General features: G+C 38.5%; 1 protein-coding gene, 1 long non-coding RNA gene and 1 other non-coding gene across 3 annotated transcripts in view; 2 read left to right on the forward strand and 1 right to left on the reverse strand.

Moving 5' to 3' along the window:
* Positions 1-4,540, reverse strand: part of DNAJC12 (DnaJ heat shock protein family (Hsp40) member C12) — a 33,707-nt gene extending 29,167 nt beyond the window's left edge. Inside the window, exon 1 of the mRNA XM_004280827.3 lies at positions 4,280-4,540. Within this exon, the coding sequence (XP_004280875.1) occupies positions 4,280-4,357 (78 nt within the window). The 5' untranslated portion in view covers positions 4,358-4,540. The remainder of the gene's footprint in view (positions 1-4,279) is intronic.
* Positions 4,541-15,424: 10,884 nt separating this feature from the next.
* Positions 15,425-19,130, forward strand: LOC125961072 (uncharacterized). The gene is made up of 2 exons (XR_007471398.1): positions 15,425-17,223; positions 17,325-19,130. It is a non-coding gene; the product is annotated as an uncharacterized LOC125961072 (long non-coding RNA).
* Positions 17,309-17,415, forward strand: LOC117199240 (U6 spliceosomal RNA). The gene has a single exon (XR_004480444.1). It is a non-coding gene; the product is annotated as a U6 spliceosomal RNA (small nuclear RNA).
* Positions 19,131-21,088: the final 1,958 nt, after the last annotated feature.

Genomic DNA, 21,088 nt, shown 5'->3' on the forward strand with positions numbered 1-21,088 from the left:
GGCCTACCACATGTTGTTTTTTCTTTGTTGTTTTTTTTGGGTTTTGTTTTGTTTTTGTTTTTTTGTTTTTGCTGTACGCGGGCCTCTCACTGTTGTGGCCTCTCCCGTTGCGGAGCACAGGCTCTGGACGCGCAGGCTCAGCGGCCATGGCTCACGGGCCTAGCGGCTCCGTGGCATGTAGGATGTTCCCAGACTGGGGCACGAACCCGTATCCCCTGCATCGGCAGGCGGACTCTCAACCACTGCGCCACCAGGGAAGCACCCACCTGTTTTTAAAATAAAGTTTTATTGGAAGACAGCCATGGTCATTCATTTACATGTTATCTATAGCTACTTTCTCATAATGGCCGAATTGAGTGGTTGTGGCAGAGACCATAAATCCTGCAAAATCTAAAATATTTGCTATCTCAGGGTCAGCACCAAGAGGACACACACAGGGACTTCCGTGGCGGTCCAGCAGTTAAGACTCTGCGTTCCCAATGCAGGGGACATGGGTTCGATCCCTGGTCAGGGAACAAAGATCCCGCTTGCCACACACGCAAAAAAAAAAAAAAAAAAAAAAGACAAGCAGGACACCTGGGTTTAAGGAAGTACTCACTCTCTCTCAGGTCTCTGCACTTGCAGAAACCCTGAGAGTTAGTGCCTCCTTAAATTTTGCATCATAAGCACTCTGCTTGCCTCACCCTAGTGCTGACCCTGTCTATCTGGTCCTTTACAAAAAATGCTTGATGACCACTGGTTAAGTTAATACTATTGTACCAATGTTAATTTTCTGATTTTGATAATGATACTACCATTAAATATGATGTTAACATTAAGGAAGCTGGGTGAAGTGTATACAAGAACTCTATTATGTTTGCAACTTTTCTGTAAGCCAAAAATTATTCCAATATAGATGGAGCACAGAGGATTTTTGGAGCAGAGAAACTACTCTCTATGATACACTATGATAAGGTGGATAAATGTCATTATATACTTGTCCAAACCCACAGAAAGTACAAACCCAAGAGTGAACCATAATGTAAACTATAGACTTTGGGTGATGATGATGTGTCAATGTAGGTTCATCAGTTGTAACTCTGATGGGAATATGGATAATGGAGAATCTATGCATCAGTGGAGGGGGCAGGTATATGGGAAATCTCTGTATCTTGCCCTCCATTTTGCTATGAACCTAAAATTGCTCTTCAAAAACTTCTATTAAAAATCATTTCAAAATAAAATATTTTAAAAATAATGTGAATTATAGAATAGAATGGGGACTTCCCTGGTGGTGCAGTGGTTAAGAATCCGCCTGCCAGTGCAGGGAACACAGGTTCGAGCCCTGGAAGATCCCACATGCCACGGAGCAACTAAGCCCGTGCACCACAACTACTGAGCCTGTGCTCTAGAGCCCGCGAGCTACAACTACTGAAGCCTGCACACCTAGAGCCCGTGCTCTGCAACAAGAGAAGCCACTGCAATGAGAAGCTCGTGCACCACAAGGAAGAGTAGCCCCCTCCTGCAGCAACTAGAGAGAGCCCATGCGCAGCAATGAAGACCCAACGCAGCCAAAAATAAATTAATTAATTGATTTTTAAAAAATAGAATAGAATGAATTTATGAAGTTCCAAGTGTACAGTGTTACTGTGAGGCCAAAACAACTCCCTCAACCACGACAACTTACTATATGCCAGGCTCCATTCTAAGCACCTTATGTATCATGTCTCATTTAATCCCAACAACACCTCCATGAGGTGAGTACTATTATTATCCCCATTTGCAGATTAGGAAACCCAGCCATAGAAAAGTGAAATAATTTTCCCAAGGTCACATAGCCAATAAATGGTTAAGATTTAAACCCAAGTGGTCTGAAGTCAATAAGAAAGAGAACTAGAAAAAAAAATAGGTGTTTCTATTTATTGAGTTTATGCTCAGTTTTCAAGTCCATGAAATCTTGAAATGAGAAAGTCTTATTACTACTGAAATGTTGACCAGATATTAAAAAATTAATTAAGATCCACACCCAAGAGGCTGCCTTACACCACTAGTGTGTGGTATATGCATCAATAAGGACTTCAGAAGATTTCATAGCATGCGTCTATGTAAAATCTGATTTAGGGAGAAAAAGCTAACTGATTTGGGCTCAAATTTCAGTAAATGTTTTTGAACAGGGGGTATTTGTTTCCTACTCAGCAGCATGGAAATCTTCCCATGGCCTTATATATGTCATTTAATTAATTTCCAACACACGCTTTAAAGTGTAAGAACTGTATACTAAAGCAAAGAATTATGTGTGTATCTAACTCAATTGTTGTAAGTGGAATCAAAATATCAAGCTGCTTTGAAATTATAACTGCTAAATTGCTCTTGGATAGGAACAGTTCTGGTTAATTTTTTTAGAGCATCAGATCAAGGAATATTTGAAGTAAAGAAAATCCATGCAACACAAGTAAAGGAAATGTCATAGTAATACTCAAAAAAAGGCATTAAAATATTTTTCAGTGAGAAGGATACATATAAAAAGAGGGGAGAGGGGAATTCCCTGGAAGTCCAGTGGTCAGGACTCCGCCCTTCCACTGCAGGGGGCACGGGTTTGATCGCTGGTCAGGGAACTAAGATCCCGCAAGCCGAGCCGGTGTGGCCAAAACAAACAAAAAAAAAGGTGGGGCACGGGGGAAGATATATATAAAAAGAATCGACAAAATTGTGACAAGTCATTGCATTTTAAATAAATGACTGTTACCTACACATGCTATGCCATTGACAGAATTAGTAAAATACATCCAGAAGAAGGAATGTCAAGACAATGCTTTTATTCTCCTTTTAATATATGCTACGGTATACACCGTAGTCTATTCAAGACTAATCTTTCTTTGTGGAAAGATTGAAAAGACAATAACATAACTACAAAAGACTGACTAAAGGGTCAAGAGATTTATTAAGGGGCTATTACAACCTTTACTTTATAACCTAGCATGACAATATTTTTTATAAATCCAAATCGTGAAACTTTTCAAATTAAATTATGTTCCTTTGATTCAGATAGTTCCTTCAAAAATTATCTGGCAAGAGTATAATCCAAAGTATGAATAACACATAATAAGCTTTCTCAGTTGCTCTAAGTGTGTTTAACTACAAGGAACCTAAGATAACTTCCTCAGGGTGACGAAATTAGAGATAATCCCTTGTGTCCAATATTATTCTATTCTCCAAACAAAATGAAGTACATTTTATTACTTAACTCCAGCCTTATGAAACAAAGATGAATAGAAAAATAATTTGCTTTAAAATATTTTAATATTAATAGCTATATTTTAGTAATAAAATAAATATTTTAATACTTGTTATATAAATATAAAATAATATGAACATATTTAATAATATAATTGAAATATATTTCATATTCATCTCAATATTTAAAATATTAAAAAACTGTAAATAAATGAAATGTTTAACAATAAGAGAATAACCAATTGTGGTACAATAGTAAAATGAAATATGCAATCATTAACATATATATGAAGAATCTTTAGTAGCCTGGAGAAATCCTTGTTATAATGTTAACAGATAAAAAGCGAACTTGTCTTCAAAAATATATATATAGGAAAAAGACTGGTGATTAATATACCAGACATTAATAGTGTTACCCTTGGGAGGTAGAATTATAAATGAGCTTTCCATAATTTAAAAAACTTTTACAACCTTTATAATTATCTACGGGGACCTTTAAAAACATTGTTCCATTGTAGATCAAGTGAACAATTATAGAGTTTTCACACATTTTGTTTCAGAAGCCAGACTTTAAAGAAGTAATTCCTCTCACACAATTTGAAATATTAACATAAAACGATGTTTCTTGGTTTATATAATTTAACTACTCACATAAAAGTACATATTTTAATAAAACATTTTAAAATCACTAATTGCTAGAAAATTACATCTCATCTCAATTACAGTGTAACTTACCATAATAAAGAAATAGCTTATGTATACTATGAAACACTGCCAATAGCAATTACAATTAAATTTCAAATATGTATTTTTAGTATATTTGAAATAGAGTCTATGGCCATGTGACAGAATACACATATTCAATCAGAAGCTTCCATAAAACTGAAAAAGGACATTATTCAAGTAAAGACCCAGCACATATTTAAGTCCTTAACTTTCTCTGAGCCAAAAGTGCTTTAAAATAATACAAGATTAGATTTTTAGGCAACGTAAGTTCCAAATTAAAACCTTAAATAAAAACTTGAAATACTGTTGTGAAAAAGAACGGCATTATTCACTGCCTTACCGAAGACAGTTCATCACATCCCAGTAACGTGTAGTAATCTTCACTATCTTCCAACCTGTAATTCAGTATCGCGTCCATTTAGATTACTAAATCAGCTTTTCTTCCCTCTGAAACAAGAGGCACAATGAACTGCGAATTAACAGGAAAAGCCCTATGAGGTCTGGTTTACAGCTGCGCGTTCCAAACGACAATAACTAGATTTAAGTCTGGCCACAGTCAACACACCAGATGTCATCCTAGACCTTTGTAAACTCTACCTTTCATTGGCTGTTTATACAAGAGAAAAGAATAGCCCACGAGCAGAACTGTTGCAGTGCTGCCTGGGATCTGTAGTTTGAATTTATGTAAGCGACGTAGATGAACCATTTCTCTCATGAGTCGACAAAGACTGTCCATTTTTACACACTCCCCAAATTGGCCATCTCTTCATCTCCTATATATTTTTATCTTTTTCCATTTTTTTTAAGGGATAGAAAAAAAATTGAAGCATTATGGTAAAATCTTAGGATTTGTTAAACATGAGTAGTAGGCGCTTTTCTGAGTGTTTACAGTATTTCATAAATTTTAAAATAGTTTAAGAGTAGAAAGAAATAGACTAAGAAAGCAAGTTTGTATTCATTTGACAATCTATTCATTCAATAAATATTTATTGAGGACCTATTTTATATTCAGCACAATTGTAGAAAAAGGTGTGGTAAACAAGTCTCTGTTTTTAGGGAGCTTACATTCTGACAGAGGGAGACACATGCAAACAAAGAGGATTATTTAAAATAGTGATTTGTGTCACAAAGGAAATAAAATGTGCCAGTGAGAAGGAGAACTGTATGATGACTGGGGTCTGATCACTGTGCCATTTCTCCTGGGCTGGCTCTCTCCACACTCAGGAGTGTGTCTGGCCTAGGGTGGGTCCAGGGTGCCTGTATTTCAGCTCACTGTGGCCCTAAGAAATGCAGGATTTAGAGAAGAAAGTGAGTGGTCAGGGATACATTTTAACTGCCTTAACCCTTTAAATGCCTCCATAAACTATTGCCTTAAAGAAATACTTTTTCATTGAGCTCACCAATATACATTTTTTAAGGTTTATTTCTAAAGAGAAATCACTGAAGTCCCATTTTTACTAATCCGTCATTATATATCATTTCTTGCTGAAAGTTTGGTGTGGAATTTTAAAACGAAGTACAAATTTTGTTTTGGAAATTTCACAACCCTTGAGGTATTTGGAGGCCCATTTGGGCATCCCAAAATCCTGACCAGAATAACTAACAAATGGCCTTAAAAGGATATGAAGTTACAGCTGTGAAAAACAGTGGTGATTCCTCAACAAATTAAACATAGAATTACCATATGATCCAGCAATTCCACTTCTGGTATACCCAAAAGAATTGAAAAAAGGAACTCAAACAGATATTTGTACACCCATAATCATAGCATCACTATTCACGATAGCCAAGACGTAGAAGCAACCCAAGTGTCCATTAACAGAAGAATAAACAAAATGTGGTATATACATACAATGGGATATTATTCAGCCTTAAAAGGGAAGGAAATTCTGACACATGCTACATGGATGAACCTTGAAGACATGCTAAGTGAAATAAACCAATCACAAAAGACAAATTCTGTATGGTTTCACTTATATGAGATACATAGAGTAGTCAAATTCATAGAAACAGAAAGAAAAAGAGAGGTTACCAGGAGGCTGGGGGGAGGGACAAATGGGGAGTTACTGTTTAATGGGTATGGAGTTTCAGTTTGGGAAGATGAAAAATGTCCTGGGCATGATGGTTGCACAACAGTGTGAATGTTCTTAATGCCATTGAACTGTACGCTTAAAATGGTAAATTTTTTGTTATATATACTTTACCACAATCAAAAAGAAAAGTTATATCCCTCGAACACTAGACAACCTTGCCCAGAAAAAAAAGTTTGCTGCCATTACTCTCTATCCTGAGAACAGGCAGGACAATGCTTTGATGTTGTTCTAAAGAACAAAGAGAAAAGATGATTAAGAAAGGAATTTTGGTAAAGCAGCCACTCATGTTTTATTAAATGCAATGGAAGGCTCTTTTCCTAGACCAATATTGTTCTCACCTTCTGCATATTAAAGTTAGTAAAGAGTCCTAGACACATTCAACATCTGCTGGCAACAGGGGACTTCCCTGGTGGTTCAGTGACTAAGTCTCCGCACTCCCAATGCAGGGAGCCTGGGTCTGATCCCTGGTCAGGGAGCTAGATCCCACATTCCTCAACTAAGATCCCGCATGCCAAAACGAAGATCACGCGTGCTGCAACTAAGAACAGGCACAGACAAATAAATAAATGAATATTTAAAAGAAAAATCTAGTGGCAGCAGAAGAAACTGGTACATCCTTTCTGAAATGGAAATTGGCTTTCAAAAGTCAGAATTTTACATAATATTGTCTAGGCAATTCCATACCTAGGAATTTATGCAAAGATTATAATCAAGAATGTGTACAAAGATACAGCTGGTTATCTTTACCAAAACACAGTTACAATAATGAAAATTTTTTAGGAAAATTAAATGTCCAACAATCATTTAAATAATGATCCACAGTAGTATACCGTGTAGTCATTTTAAATGATATAGAAAAATATTTAATGCCTGGGAAACGTTCACACATTGTCAGATGAATAAAAAGGTTACAAACAATATGCATTATTGTAAACATTCACTGAGCATTGAGACTTATGCACATGATTGGGTATAATTTAAAAAGGAAAAAAATATAAAAGTTAAGTTTTAGAAGTATGGTATGATTCCTGTTTTGTAAATATACAGATCTTCCTTGACCCCTTACCGTGGGGTTACAACACGATAAACCCATCCTAAGTCAAAAATGCTTTTAACCCACCTAAATTGCTGAACACCATAACTTAGCCTAGCCTACCTTAAATGTGCTCAAAACACTTACATTAGCCTACAGTTGGGAAAAATCACCTAACAGAAGCCTATTTTATAATAAAGTGTTGAATATTTCATGTAACTTATTAAATACTTATTGAGTATCATACCACATGTCGCTAGCCTGGGAAAAGATCCAAATTCAAAGTTCAAAGTACGGTTTCTACTGTACGCGTATCTCTTTTACACCATTGTTAACTTGAAAAATCCTAAACTGAACCATTGTAAGTCAGGGACCATCTGTATATGGTATGTATATTTATAAAATATGCAAAAGCATATACACCAAAATAGACCAATTGTCACTAGGTAACAGGGTCACCTATTTTTATATATTTCATTCTTTTTGCTTATCTACATTTGCTAAGATAAACATATAATATTCGAGTAATAAGAAAAAAGCAATAAAAAACAAGTCAGTTCATGTATACACTACCAAATGTAAAATGGACGGTTAGTGGGAAGCTGCTGCATAGCACAGGGAGATCAGCTTGATGCTTTGTGACCCCCTAGAGGGGTGGGATAGGGAGGGTGGGAGGGAGGCTCAAGAGGGAGGGGATATGGGGATATATGTATACATAGAGCTGATTCACTTTGTTGTACAGCAGAAACTAACAACACTGTAAAGCAATTATAATCCAATAAAGATATAAAAAAATAAGTCAATAAAAACTACAAAACACCAAACATCACATAGCTATTTACTGACTTAGTAGAGATGACAATTCAGAGGGCGCTATTCAAGAATTTGTTCTTCAGTTGGTTTGGTTTGGTTTGTTGCATGCTCTACTGCATGTAATAAGCCAATTTATTCACCCTTCGAAGCAGCTAACACTGTGCAGTGGGTTGAACATAGAAGAACGAAATGAATCCTGCCATCGCAGAGCTTCCCCTCTCACAGGGGTCTTGGCCACTGGCAGGTCCAATTGTTGTCTCCTCTGAGTGATCCCTTGCTTACAGGAATCACAGTGCAATGGAAACAATGCTGAACCCTGCTCCTTATTCCTTGAATAAGACTATGCTTTAATCACCACACCTCACATACCAGAAAATTAATTTCGTTGAGAACACAAGATTAACTCAAATTAAGCTTTAGCACATTACATAATCAAATGCTAAATTGTGTGGTTTTGAGGGAAAATTTAAAAGAAATTCATAGACGCATTCACAAATTACATGGAAAAAAGGAGGAAGGGGCAAAATGCAAAAGCTGTCGAAGAGAGATGAAAATGTCCATAGCATGTTCAGGGAAAGGTGAGGAAAACAACTTTACAGCAGAATGTGTTGAAAAGCCTTTAAGACTAGTGTTGAAGATGAGCCCTGGGCCAGAATGTTGAGAGCCTTGATGATCAGGCCAAGAACACTGAGCGAGTGTGGAGGTAACAGGGAACTGCTGTAGTTTCTCAAGCATGTGACATGTTAAAAGTGAAATTTTATGAAGATTAAATCTGGTGGCTGTGTGCATTTGAAGGAAGGAATAGCTGGAAAACAATGACAAATGTGGTTTAACCCTGAATTTGAATTTTAAATTTTATTTTTTAATGGGCACTACATTCACATAGAACAAAAATTTTTTTTTTGTTCTCTCTCTCTCTCTCTCTCTCTATCTATCTATCTCTGTCTCTATCCACACACAAATCTTATTGGTTTGGTTTCTCTGGAGAACCCTGACTAATACACCTGCAATTCTTTCTTTTTTTTTTTTTTTATGTCTCATGACTTATTTTTCGCTTTTTTTATTTTTAATTTTTTATCAGAGTAATTTGATTACAATATTGCTTGTTCTAGGAATATACAATCTGATTCATTTGTACATATACATACCTATTCATCTACAGATCCTCTTCCCATTTAGGTTATTACAGAGTGTTGAATAGACTTCCCATGTTATACTGTCGCTCTTTTTTCTTTTTTGAATTTTATTTTATTTATTTTTTTATACAGCAGGTTCTTATTAGTCTTCCATTTTATACACATCAGTGTATACATGTCAATCCCAATCTCCCAGTTCATCACACCACCATACCCACCACCCCACCGCCTTCCCCCCTTGGTGTCCATACGTTTGTTCTCTACATCTGTGTCTCTATTTCTGCCCTGTAAACCGGGCAGACCCCCAACCACTGTGCCACCAGGGAAGCCCTTCCCTTGCTGCTTTTAATAATTTTTCCTTGTCTTTAATTTTTGCCAATTTGATTATTATGTGTCTCGGCATGTTTCTCTTTGGATTTTTCCTGTATGGGTCTCGCTGTGCTTCCTGGACTTGGGTGGCTATATCCTTTCCCATGTTAGGGAAATTTTCGACTATAATCTCTTCAAATATTTTCTCTGGTCCTTTCTCTCTTCTCCTCCTGGGACCCCTATAATGCGAATGTTGTTGCGTTTAATGTTGTCCCAGAGGTCTCTTAGGCTGTCTTCATTTCTTTTTATTCTTTTTTCTTTAGTCTGTTCTGCAGCAGTGAATTCCACCATTCTGTCTTCCAGGTCACTTATCCGTTCTTCTGCCTCAGTTTTTCTTCTATTGATTCCTTCTAGTGTAGTTTTCATTTCAGTTATTGTATTGTTCATCTCTGTTTGTTTGTTCTTTAATTCTTCTAGGTCTTTGTTAAATATTTCTAGCATCTTCTCGGTCTTTGCCTCCATTCTTTTTCCGAGGTCCTGGATCATCTTCACTATCATTATTCTGAATTCTTTTTCTGGAAGACTGCTTATCTCCACTTCATTTAGTTGTTTTTCTGAGGTTTTATCTCATTCCTTCACCTGGTACATAGCCCTCTGCCTTTTCATCTTGTCTACATTTCTGTGAATGTGGATTTTTTTCCGCAGGCTTCAGGACTGTAGTCAGAACAAAATTTTAAGGGTACAAAACGGTAGGCATGAAAGGTAAGTGTCCCTCCACCCTTGGTCTTCCAGCCCCCAGTTTTCTTCCCAAGGTAACTGAGGTAACCACTGCTAACAGAGTTTCATTTTTGCAGTCATTGCATTTACAAATATATTTACATATATGTGTGTGTGTGTGTGTGTGTGTGCGTGTGTGTGTGTGTGTGTGTGTGTGTGTGTGTCTCAGTTCCTTAGTGTCAGACACTTCCAATCTTCGGCTCTTACAGAGAATACTGCACTGAATTCTCTTGTTCTTATGGTCTTTCACTCATGTTGGCACATGTTTTAGAAAAGAAACTTAACATGTGTAAGTCAGTAGGGATTTACTGAGAGCCTATTGAATATATACTCACAAAGTACCTGTAGTTTTTGCTTCTTTAAAAAAATTAAGAATTCTGATAATTTCCTTTGCTCCCCCTACATCTTGTAACTGAGTTTTACCAAAGTTATTCCATGTAGGCATAATGTATGTGACAGAATAAAATCAACTAAAGGTTTCATTCCTTTCCTCAAAAATCTGGAATTAGGCAATTCTAGTAATAGACTACACCTGCATCATATTGTATTATCTATCATATTATTTACTAAACTGTGGCTTACATATCTGACACCTTGGCTCTGAATGGCTCCTCCCTCCTTAGTGTCCCCAATTCACAGCACCCCTTGGGATACAGGTAAGGATTAAAGAGAAAGAGCTCACAATTCAATAAGCACCCAGTTGAAGGTGTCCTTTATATTGTGATGTTACAGGTTTACACAGCATTACTGGTTATTTTCCTCATTTTGATATCTCCACATTTATTGTCACTATCAGAATTCAGTAAAACTCTCCTTCTCAACTTGTTTTAAGCCTTTGAGGTTTTGTTATTTTTTAATAATAGTACTGACTGGCTTACTTACAAGATCACATCCCCCAAATAAAAATATAAATTGTAACAACTTTGCATGGTAATGGATGGTAACTGGACTTATTGTGGTGATTATTTTATAATGTGTAAAAATATCAAGGGACTTCTCTGGTGGTGCAGTAGGTAGGACTCCGTTCTCCCAATGCAGGGAGCCTAGGTTTGATCCCTGGTCAAGGAACTAGATCCCACATGCATGCTGCAACTGATAGTTTGCCTGCCACAACTAAGGAGCCCCCAAGCCGCAACTAAGGAACACACGTGCTGCAACTAAGACTCAGCGCAACCAAATAAAAATAAATAAATAAATATTAAAAAAATAAAATAGTAGCACCTGGTGTTTAAAAATATGTATATGTATATCGAATCATGGGAGTTCCCTGCTGGTCTAGTAGTTAGAATTCAGTGTTTTCAGTGCCTTGGCCCAGGTTCAATCCCTGGTTGGGGAACTGAGATGCTGCAAGCCATGCGGTGCGGGAAAAAAAAAAAATTGAATCACTATGTTGTACACTTGAAACTAATGTATTATTGTATGTTACATATAACTTAATTATATATATTTAAATGTATATTTATATATATTTACATAAAACGTTGAATTTGATAAGCCCTTGATGAAAATGCTTACAGTGTGATTTTATAATCAGAGAAAAAGAAAATCTTAAAAGGAAGTGCCCAACCAAACATCCTCATGTTTTTCTTATTATAAAAACTAACACAAACTTCACATTCCTGTTTTCAAATTAATTTTTATTTACATCAGTGTTGTACATCCTCATGAGTTTTGGGTTTTTTAAAGGACATAGTATTCCAAGTTTTTAACAAAAAAGTGGAAGACTTGCCTCATACCTCCCTCTGCCTAGAGGCAAATATGGTAAAACATGTAGCTATTTCTTCTTGTATTTTTCACCATTTTTCTAAATGATGTTTCTCCTTCAGAACTTCTTTTAAGTTTAATATATTGCACCGCTGTATCCGCACTAAAGCCTTGATCAAACAATAACAAAATGGCAAGAATACATAATCCAGGCCTGAATAAAAGCCAAGTCTAAGTTTCACCAATGAGACAATGCAAAAACAAAAACAAAAAATGAGTTTAGGGCCATATTTGTACATATTACATATGAATATAGTATATATATTATATATAAAATAGTCAAATGCCTACATGTAATACTTAAATTTCATTATTTAGTTATATATAAAATGGTCAAATGACATGTAATATTCAACTTTTTAAATTTACTTAAACATACATATTTAAAATACTATATTATGAAAAACCGTATTAATTTAAGAATAGTGCTATTCTTCCATTGTATGAGAAACTTTGTAAGGTTACAAGTATGAGGCATCTACATGTTTTTCTAAAGGATGATCTGGAGAAAAACTTTGCTTTATAATTGAACATACATAATACTTCCTCAATTTGGGAATTCTTCAATCATTTTAATTTTTTAAATCATTTTCACAATTTATTCTCTTTTTTAAGTTGTATATTGATTAGAAAAGTCTTCATTACTTATTTTAATAAATATTAGCACCTTTTTGGAGTATTACTTAATACAGGTAAGCATGTGTTTTGAGAAAAGTAGAGTGCACTTATTTATTTCTACTCTTTTCCCCAAAACTAACCTTTAAACTTGCTGCAGGACTTCCCTGGTGGTGCAGTGGTTAAGAATACGCCTGGCAATGCAGGGGACACGGGTTCGATCCCTGGTCCAGGAAGATACCACATGCCTCAGAGCAACTAAGCCCATGCACCACGACTACTGAGCCTGTGCTCTAGAGCCCACGAGCCACAACTACTGAAGCCCGCGTGCTGCAACTACTGAAGCCCACGCACCTAGAGCCCGTGCTCTGCAACAAGAGAAGCCCCTGCTCCCCACAACTAGAGAAAGCCCACGTGCAGAAACGAAGGCCCAACGCAGCCAAAAATAAATAATTAATTAATTAATTTAAAAAATTTAAACTTGTTGCAGCACCTTATGATAGGGTGTATTTTTAATGTTCCCTGGGTTTTTCCCTCTAATGGTAAAGGTAATAAAAATCATGTTGGGACCACTGTCTAGTATTTTGAAGAAATGATAAATGATAAAGATACAGCCATTCCTCCTTATATCAAAATAAATTATACATAACCAAATAACTCAGAAGCCATAGAAAAAAATTAATAAACATGACTATGCAAAAATTAAGCACATGTGGGCCTCTCACCTTCTGAGATGGCCTACACTCTCTCTGTGGAGTGTTTCTCTCTAAATAAATCCACTTCTTACCTTAAAAGAAAGAGAAAAAGGACTTCCCTGGTGATCCAGTGGTTAAGAATCCCCCTTCCAATGCAGGGGACGTGGGTTCGATCCCTGGTCGTATTAATATCCCACATGCCAAGGAGCAACTAAGACCACACACTCTAGAGCCCATGCGCCACAACCAGAGAGACCGTGCGCCGCAACAAAAGATCCCGTGCGCCGCAACTAAGACCTGACACAGCCAAATAAATAAATAAACATTTAAAAATAATAATAATAAAGAAAGGATTTTCTCTAAAAAAAACATTAAGCACATGTGTGTGGCATAAAAATACAAAAGCAAAATCAGGAGATAAATAATGTACAAGGAAAAAAATTTCACAATTCCCGTAACAGACAAAAGGCTGACTTCCCCAGTTTAAAAAAAGTGCAAACAAATCAGTAAGTAAAAGATTAACAGGACTTCCTTGGTGGCACAGTGGTTAAGAATCCACCTGCCAATGCAGGGGCACGGGTTCGAGCCCTGGTCCGGGAAGATCCCACATACCGTGGAGCAACTAAGCCCATGTTCCACAATGACTGAGCCTGCTCTCTAGAGCCCACGTACCACAACTACTGAAGCCTGTGCACCTAGAGCTCGTGCTCTGCAACAATAGAAGCCACCACAATGAGAAGCCGCACACCACAACTAAGAGTAGCCCCCACTCGCCGCAGCTAGGGAAAGCCCGAGTGCAGCAACGAAGACCCAATGCAGCCAAAAATAAATAAATAAATTTATTAAAAAGTAATATTAACAACCCAACAGAAAATTGGGTCAAGAATACGACTACCTTCAGAAACATAAACAACCAATAAACATATAACTATAAGTGCAACCTCAGTCATAATTATGAAACTGCTAATCACTCAGAGGAAGATAAATTGTTCACCTCTCAGAGAAGCAAAATGTCTAAAGTTTGATAATACCCGGTGCTAGAGCAGAAGTGAGAAAGTAAACACCTTCATACATTGTCGGATATGAGTGTAAATTGGTACAATTTAGCAATTTGGTGGTATTTATCAACTTTTTTTTTTTTTTTTTTTTTTTTTTTTTGCTGTACGCGGGCCTCTCACTGCTGTGGCCTCTTCCGTCGTGGAGCACAGGCTCCGGATGCGCAGGCTCAGTGGCCACGGCTCACGGGCCCAACCTCTCCGCGGCATGTGGGATCTTCCCAGACCAGGGCACGAACCCGTGTCCCCTGCATCGGCAGGCAGACTCTCAACCACTGCGCCACCAGGGAAGCCCTGGTATTCATCAACTTTTATAAAACTTATATTTTGTTGACTGGACAATTTTTCTCTATAAATTTACCCTGTGATGTACACCAAAATATGTTCAAGGAGGCCATTGCAAAATTCTTTGCAACAGAAAAAAATTGGAAACAACCAAAATGTCCCTCAATGGGATGGAGAAGAAGAGATCAGTGGATGAATAAAGTACAGTATTTGTGTTATGAACTACTACTATAAAGCCATTAAAAAAAGAGTAAGATACTCTTTTTGTGCAGTATGGAGAGATCTCTATGATGGATTATCACATGAAAAAGGAAGGTTGAGAAGAGTATGATAGCATTATCTCTTCTGGGCAGTTTTTCATAATTCATATATTTATTGAAAAAAAAAATCCCTGTAAAAGTGGACCCCTGCATTTCAAATCCGTTTTGTTCAAGGGTCAACTGTATGTACATTTGCACCTGATTTTTTTCTTAAAAATCATATATGTGAATCCCTTTTCAGAGAGGGAGCTGGGCAGGTACAGAAGAAAGGCTTTTAGCTTCAGCTAACATCTTTCTGAACTGTTTGTACGAAGTCAATATAGTCATCTCACCACTTTTGTTTTCTTCTTTATGCTTTTTTGGTATGCTTTTTAAAAGAGCAAATATAATTTAACTTACAAATGCTGGTTTTAAAAAAAAACGCTTTAAAAATACATAGTACAAAATATAGCATAGAAATCTCATAGAACTTTTTAACATCGCTGAAGTTCTTTGCACCTCAAGACGCGCAGCGTCAGGGCCCCAACCTCAGGACCAGAAAAACCGCCCAGTCTCCTCGGCCCCTGGCCTACAACTCCCACAAGGCATCGCGAAAACTGCGTATAAAGGAGCGACAGGAGACAGCCCAGTTACTTCCGGTCTCCAGGAAACGTCCCTCCGGAAGTGCTTTTTTTTTTAACGTCACAGGTCGTAGGCTTTAAGTGGGAAGAAGAAAGCTAACTCTGCTCAAAAGAAAAGGAAAAAGGCTGGAAGGTAAGCGTTTACAAGCCCTAGAAGCTCCGAACGAGGACAGAAATTAGGCAGCCCATAGGTGAGCTCTGCGCGGCCAGCTACCAGAGTCGTTCTCAGATGTGCAGCTCTCCTCCTGCTTCTCCCTTTTCCTTCCAGTCTCACGCTAAGTTCTGTTGTGCAGGGCAAAATCGGCACCTTTCCCTTGCGGTTCTTCGGAACCCGAGCTTCCAAGGCGCCAAACCCCAAGTTCCAGAAAGTACCTGCAACCATTCGTTCTGATTTCCCTGCTCCCGGCTCAGGCTGGGATTTTGGACACCAGCTGAGCTCTCTGATAAAAAGGCCTAGTTTCCGATTTAGCTCCTACCTCCCAACGTCTTTTCCTCAGAACCTGCTGCTCTGTTCCAACATAAGATCCAGTGGAAAGAAAACGGAACCTGCCAGGACCTTAGCCTCCCTATGTTTTAGTCCCTGCATTTTATTAGGCTGCCTGATAAAATCCCTCCCTGACTGCCAGAGTAAAACAGCATTCTGAGACAAGAACAGGATATATTTAAAAAATTTTTTTAAAGTCTTTCTGTTAAGTCAGACATAGAATCTGTAAATGATTCGTTAAAGGCTGTCGAAACATTGCTTTGAGGTTTTAATCAAGTGCAAAGTGCAGTGACAAATGCTAGTAATTCACTTGTTAATGTGTGCGAATAGCGATAGTGGGGGACGGGAGTAAATGGGAACTCTGCTTAGTTTGGCTGTGAACCTAAAACTGCTCTGAAAAATTCTTTATTTTTTAAAGATAATGGTAATAACAGGAAGTATAATCACCATTATTGAGCTCCTACTCTATTCCATTGGTAAAGCTAGCATTTGAACCGTGCTGTGTCTGACTCCAAAGCTCATAGTGAATAAAATGCATTAAAACACTGCACCAGATTATCTGGCCAGAATTTAGGCATTTCAGAAAATGCACTTGACAAGGCTGTTAGGAGACCTGATTTGTCGTATCAGCTCTCTACTGGCTCCTTGTTGACCCACACTTCCTTGATTTGAGAAGGAGGATGTCAGATCAGAGCAATGATTCTCAAACTTAAAACTGCACACGAATCACCTGGTGATTTGGTGAAGATAAAACATCTGCTTCAGGATGTCTAGGTGAGGTCTGAGATTCTGCATTTCTGACAAGCCCCCAGGTGAAGTCCCTGTTAATCCAGGAGCCACACTTGGAATAGCAGAGGGCAGGATGATCTCTGAGATCCTTTCAAGTTTTAACACTCTCACAGTGGATCGTTCTTTCCCCCCTCTAACCTTAGCACCTTTGCTCTTAAGGAAATATTGAAGGATCAGTCAAAAAAAGAGAGTGACAGGGGCTTCCCTGGTGGCGCAGTGGTTGAGAGTCCGCCTGCCGATGCAGGGGACATGGGTTCGTGCCCCGGTCCGGGAAGATCCCACATGCCGCGGAGCAGCTGGGCCCGTGAGCCATGGCCGCTGAGCCTGCGCACCCGGAGCCTGTGCTCCGCAATGGGAGAGGCCACAACAGTGAGAGGCCCGCGTACCGCAAAAAAAAAAAAAAAAAAAGAGTTACAGAAGTAAAGATTCCTAACTGAAGCCAAAATATGAAAATAAAATATAACTTTATAATGTCTCTGGAAAGATACCCAGGAAACCCATAAGAGTAGCTGCCTTCAGGGAGGCAGACTTGATGGCTCAAGGACAGGAATGGCAGGTAAACTTTACTGTGTACTTTTATACCTTTCTCATTTTTACTATGTGTGTGTGTGTTCTCTCTTTTTAAAAAATAATTCATTTTTGTGCTCGCTTCGGCAGCACATGTACTAAAATTGGAATGATACAGAGAAGATTACCATGACCCCTGTGCAAGGATGACACGCAAATTCGTGAAGCGTTCCATATTTTTAGTCATGTACCACAATGTTCATTGCAGCTCTATTTACAATAGCCAGGACATGGAAGCAACCTAAGTGTCCATGGACAGATGAATGGATAAAGAAGATGTAGCACACGTATACAATGGAATATTACTCAGCCATGAAAAGGAACAAAATTGAGTTATTTGTAGTGAGGTGGATGTACCTAGAGTCTGTCATACAGAGTGAAGTAAGTCAGAAAGAGAAAAATACCATATGCTAACACATATATATGGAATCTAAAAAAAAAGGTCATGAAGAACCTGGGGCAAGATGGGAATAAAGACACAGACCTACTAGAGAATGGACTTGAGGACACTGGGAAGGGGAAGGGTAAGCTGGGACAAAGTGAGAGAGTGACATGGACATATATACACTACCAAACGTAAAATAGATAGCTAGTGGGAAGCAGTCGCATAGCACAGGGAGATCAGCTGGGTGCTTTGTGACCAGCTAGAAGGGTGGGATAGGGAGGGTGGGAGGGAGGGAGATGCAAGAGGGAAGAGATGGAGATATATGTATATGTATAACTGATTCACTTTGTTATAAAGCAGAAACTAACACACCATTGTAAAGCAATTATACTCCAATAAAAACGTTAAAAAAATAATTCATTTTTAATTATCACGGAAAAGTGGTTAATATGCCACTCGTTAGTGAGGCAGAAGTCACTGAGTTATTAGTTTGGACCTACTATTACTGTAACAGATTTCTTTTAAACAGAAAGAAATTAGTTTAACAGTCACTTGATTATGTTTGGGAAACAAGCACTTGAATATCTCCCTGACATTTCAGCTTTCTTCCTCTCTTCTCAAATAGAATTGCAGTGGAGTATATTGGTAATATAGTCGTCAAATCAGATATGATGGTAGTTTTAGGAAAATAGTGACTTAAGTGCATGAAACTGGGCCAAATAACTCATGAGATAACTTCTGGCAGTAAGATCTGAGATTATCTGGTCCTATGAGTTCTGATTCCCAGAACCTAGACCAGTGATCCTCTAGTCTGGCTACACATTAAAATCACTTGCTGGGGAATTCCCTGGCAGTCCAGTGGTTAGAACTCTGGGCTTCCACTGCAAGGGGCCCAGGTTTGATCCCACAAGCTGGTGGCCCAGCCAAAAAAAAATCACTTGGTGCGTATACGTATATACACACACACATGTACATACACATATATGTATATACATATATACACACATACCAGTGCCAGGACCCTTCTGTAGGTCAATTAAAATGGAGTTTCTAGGGGCGGGGCATGGATTTTTTTTTTTTTTAAGCTATGGCCAGTGATTATAATGTGCATCAAGGTATAACCTAGACCAAGGATATTAATCTGATACTCAGGAAATATGAATGGAATAAAAACAAGAAACTTGGCCTTCCCTGGTGGCGCAGTGGTTAAGAATCCGCCTGCCAATGCAGGGGACACGAGTTCAAGCCCTGGTCCAGGAAGATCCCACATGCCACGGAGCAACTAAGCCCGTGTGCCACAACTACTGAGCCTGCGCTCTAGAGCCCATGTGCCACAACTACTGAAGCCTGTGCATCTAGAGCCCATGCTCCACAACAAGAGAAGCCGCCACAATGAGAAGACCGCACACTGCAACGAAGAGTTAGACCCATCTCGCTGCAACTAGAGAAAGCCCGCCTGCAGCAACAAAGACCCAATGCAGACAGAAAAATTATGATAATAATAAAATAAAATAAATAAATTTATTTAAAAAAACAAGAAACTTTTAATGAATACTTTCTGTGTCGTAGGCCCCATTGTTCTCTTTAGTAAATTCAGAGAATCCATTTGATTCAGCGATAAGTTCACAGATACTGTGATTCTGTAAAAGCCCACACTTGCCAGATAAATGTTTGCCAAAAGGAATTGAAATCTAAATAGAATAATACTCATGAGCAGCTTCACGGCTGAGCAAAAAATCTCTGAGTACTTGGTTTGTGCCTAGCACTGTGAGAGATGTAAATGAAATCTGTTTTAGCAGTTCCTCACAAGGAACTTGCATTGCAATTAAAGAGACAAGATTGAACTTGTGACCCACTGATCAAATCAAAATTTGGTCCTACCAAACCATGTTCCTAAAATGTTGTGAAATCATTGCCAACATTTTTTTTAGCATCTTTATTGGAGTATAATTGCTTTACATTACTGTGTTAGTTGCTGGTATAACAAAGTGAATCAGCTCTATGTATACATATATCCCCATATCCCCTCCCTCTTGCATCTCCCTCCCACTCTCCCTATCCCACCCCTCTAGGTGGTCACAAAGCACCGAGCTGATCTCCCTGTGCAACGTTTTTAAATTGGGAGGTTTTGCATAAAATTCCAGACTTCTACCTTCTCTTGAAAAATTGAAAGATCTGATGATTTGGGATTCAATTACCATTCCCAACGGCAGCATTTGTCTGGAGCTGAGCTGGGAACACCCCCTTTAGATGGCGCCCATGCTGTTGAGTTTGTCACAGTCTCCTAACTCTGTTGCTCTCTGATACTGAGGCCAAGTGTCAGTTGCCAGGCATTATCACAAATCTTTATAAGAGGAAAGTGAAATATTTTTGATCCCTATTTTATCAAATGTAGAACAAAAAATAGAGCACAAAAGCCACATGTTTCAAGAAAAACAAGGGAGGACATATCCCTTTGAGAAAATAAAGACAATTATGGGCCTTCCCTGCTGGCGCAGTGGTTAAGAATCTGCCTGCCAATGCAGGGGACAAGGGTTCGAGCCCTGGTCTGGGAAGATCCCACATACTGCGGAGCAACTAAGCCCATGTGCCACAACTACTGAGCCCGTGTGCCACAACTACTGAAGCCTGCGCACCTAGAGCCTGTGCTCTTCAACAAGAGAAGACACTGCAATGAGAAGCCCATGCACCACAACGAAGAGTAGCCCCTGCTCGCCGCAACTAGAGAAAGCCCACACGCAGCAACGAAGACCCAATGCAGCCAATAAATAAATAAATAAATTATATATATATATATATATATATATATATATATATATATATAAATAAAAGACTATTATGTCAGGTTCTCTGTACTCACATCCTGGTCCCTATATACATCTGAATTTATGCCCTGTGATCTACACTGATTATATAGTCACTACCTATCCAAATAAAAAACTATATTCGAGTGTCGATTGCTGGCTAAATGCCTGTGGTCTAGAGTCAGACAGGGATTCAATTCCAAGCCACCACTTAGCAGCCCTGATCCTACTTTATGCCCCGATGCCTCAGGTCTACCTTCTCCATCTGTATAAGGCAGGTAATAACAGGACCACCTCACAGGATTGATTTGAGGATTGAACAAGGTAACATTAATTAACGGTGTCTGGTACCCAGTGACAGCTCCCTAAATGTCAGCTATTTTTATCCTTGTCAGGAAATGCCAAGGGATGAGTTGAGGGGGAAAGCAAGTTGTCGGGGGAAGCTATGTAGAAGGGGTGAGCTGACCAAGAGGGGTGGGAGACGTAGCTCGTCCAGGTGGAGAGAAGACAGGGCAGTATAGGCCTGAGGAAAGGCTCAGAAGAGATGGTGTGACCAGGGCCTGGATGTTTAAGCCACACAGTTGTGAGACTACTGCACTGGAGCGTTTTCCTCATGTTTTGATTTTAAAATCTGAAGACTTTGCTGGCCCCTGCTTTATGGTATA

The sequence above is a fragment of the Orcinus orca genome, chromosome 14 (assembly GCF_937001465.1).
Source record: "Orcinus orca chromosome 14, mOrcOrc1.1, whole genome shotgun sequence".
Classification (NCBI taxonomy): domain Eukaryota; kingdom Metazoa; phylum Chordata; class Mammalia; order Artiodactyla; family Delphinidae; genus Orcinus; species Orcinus orca.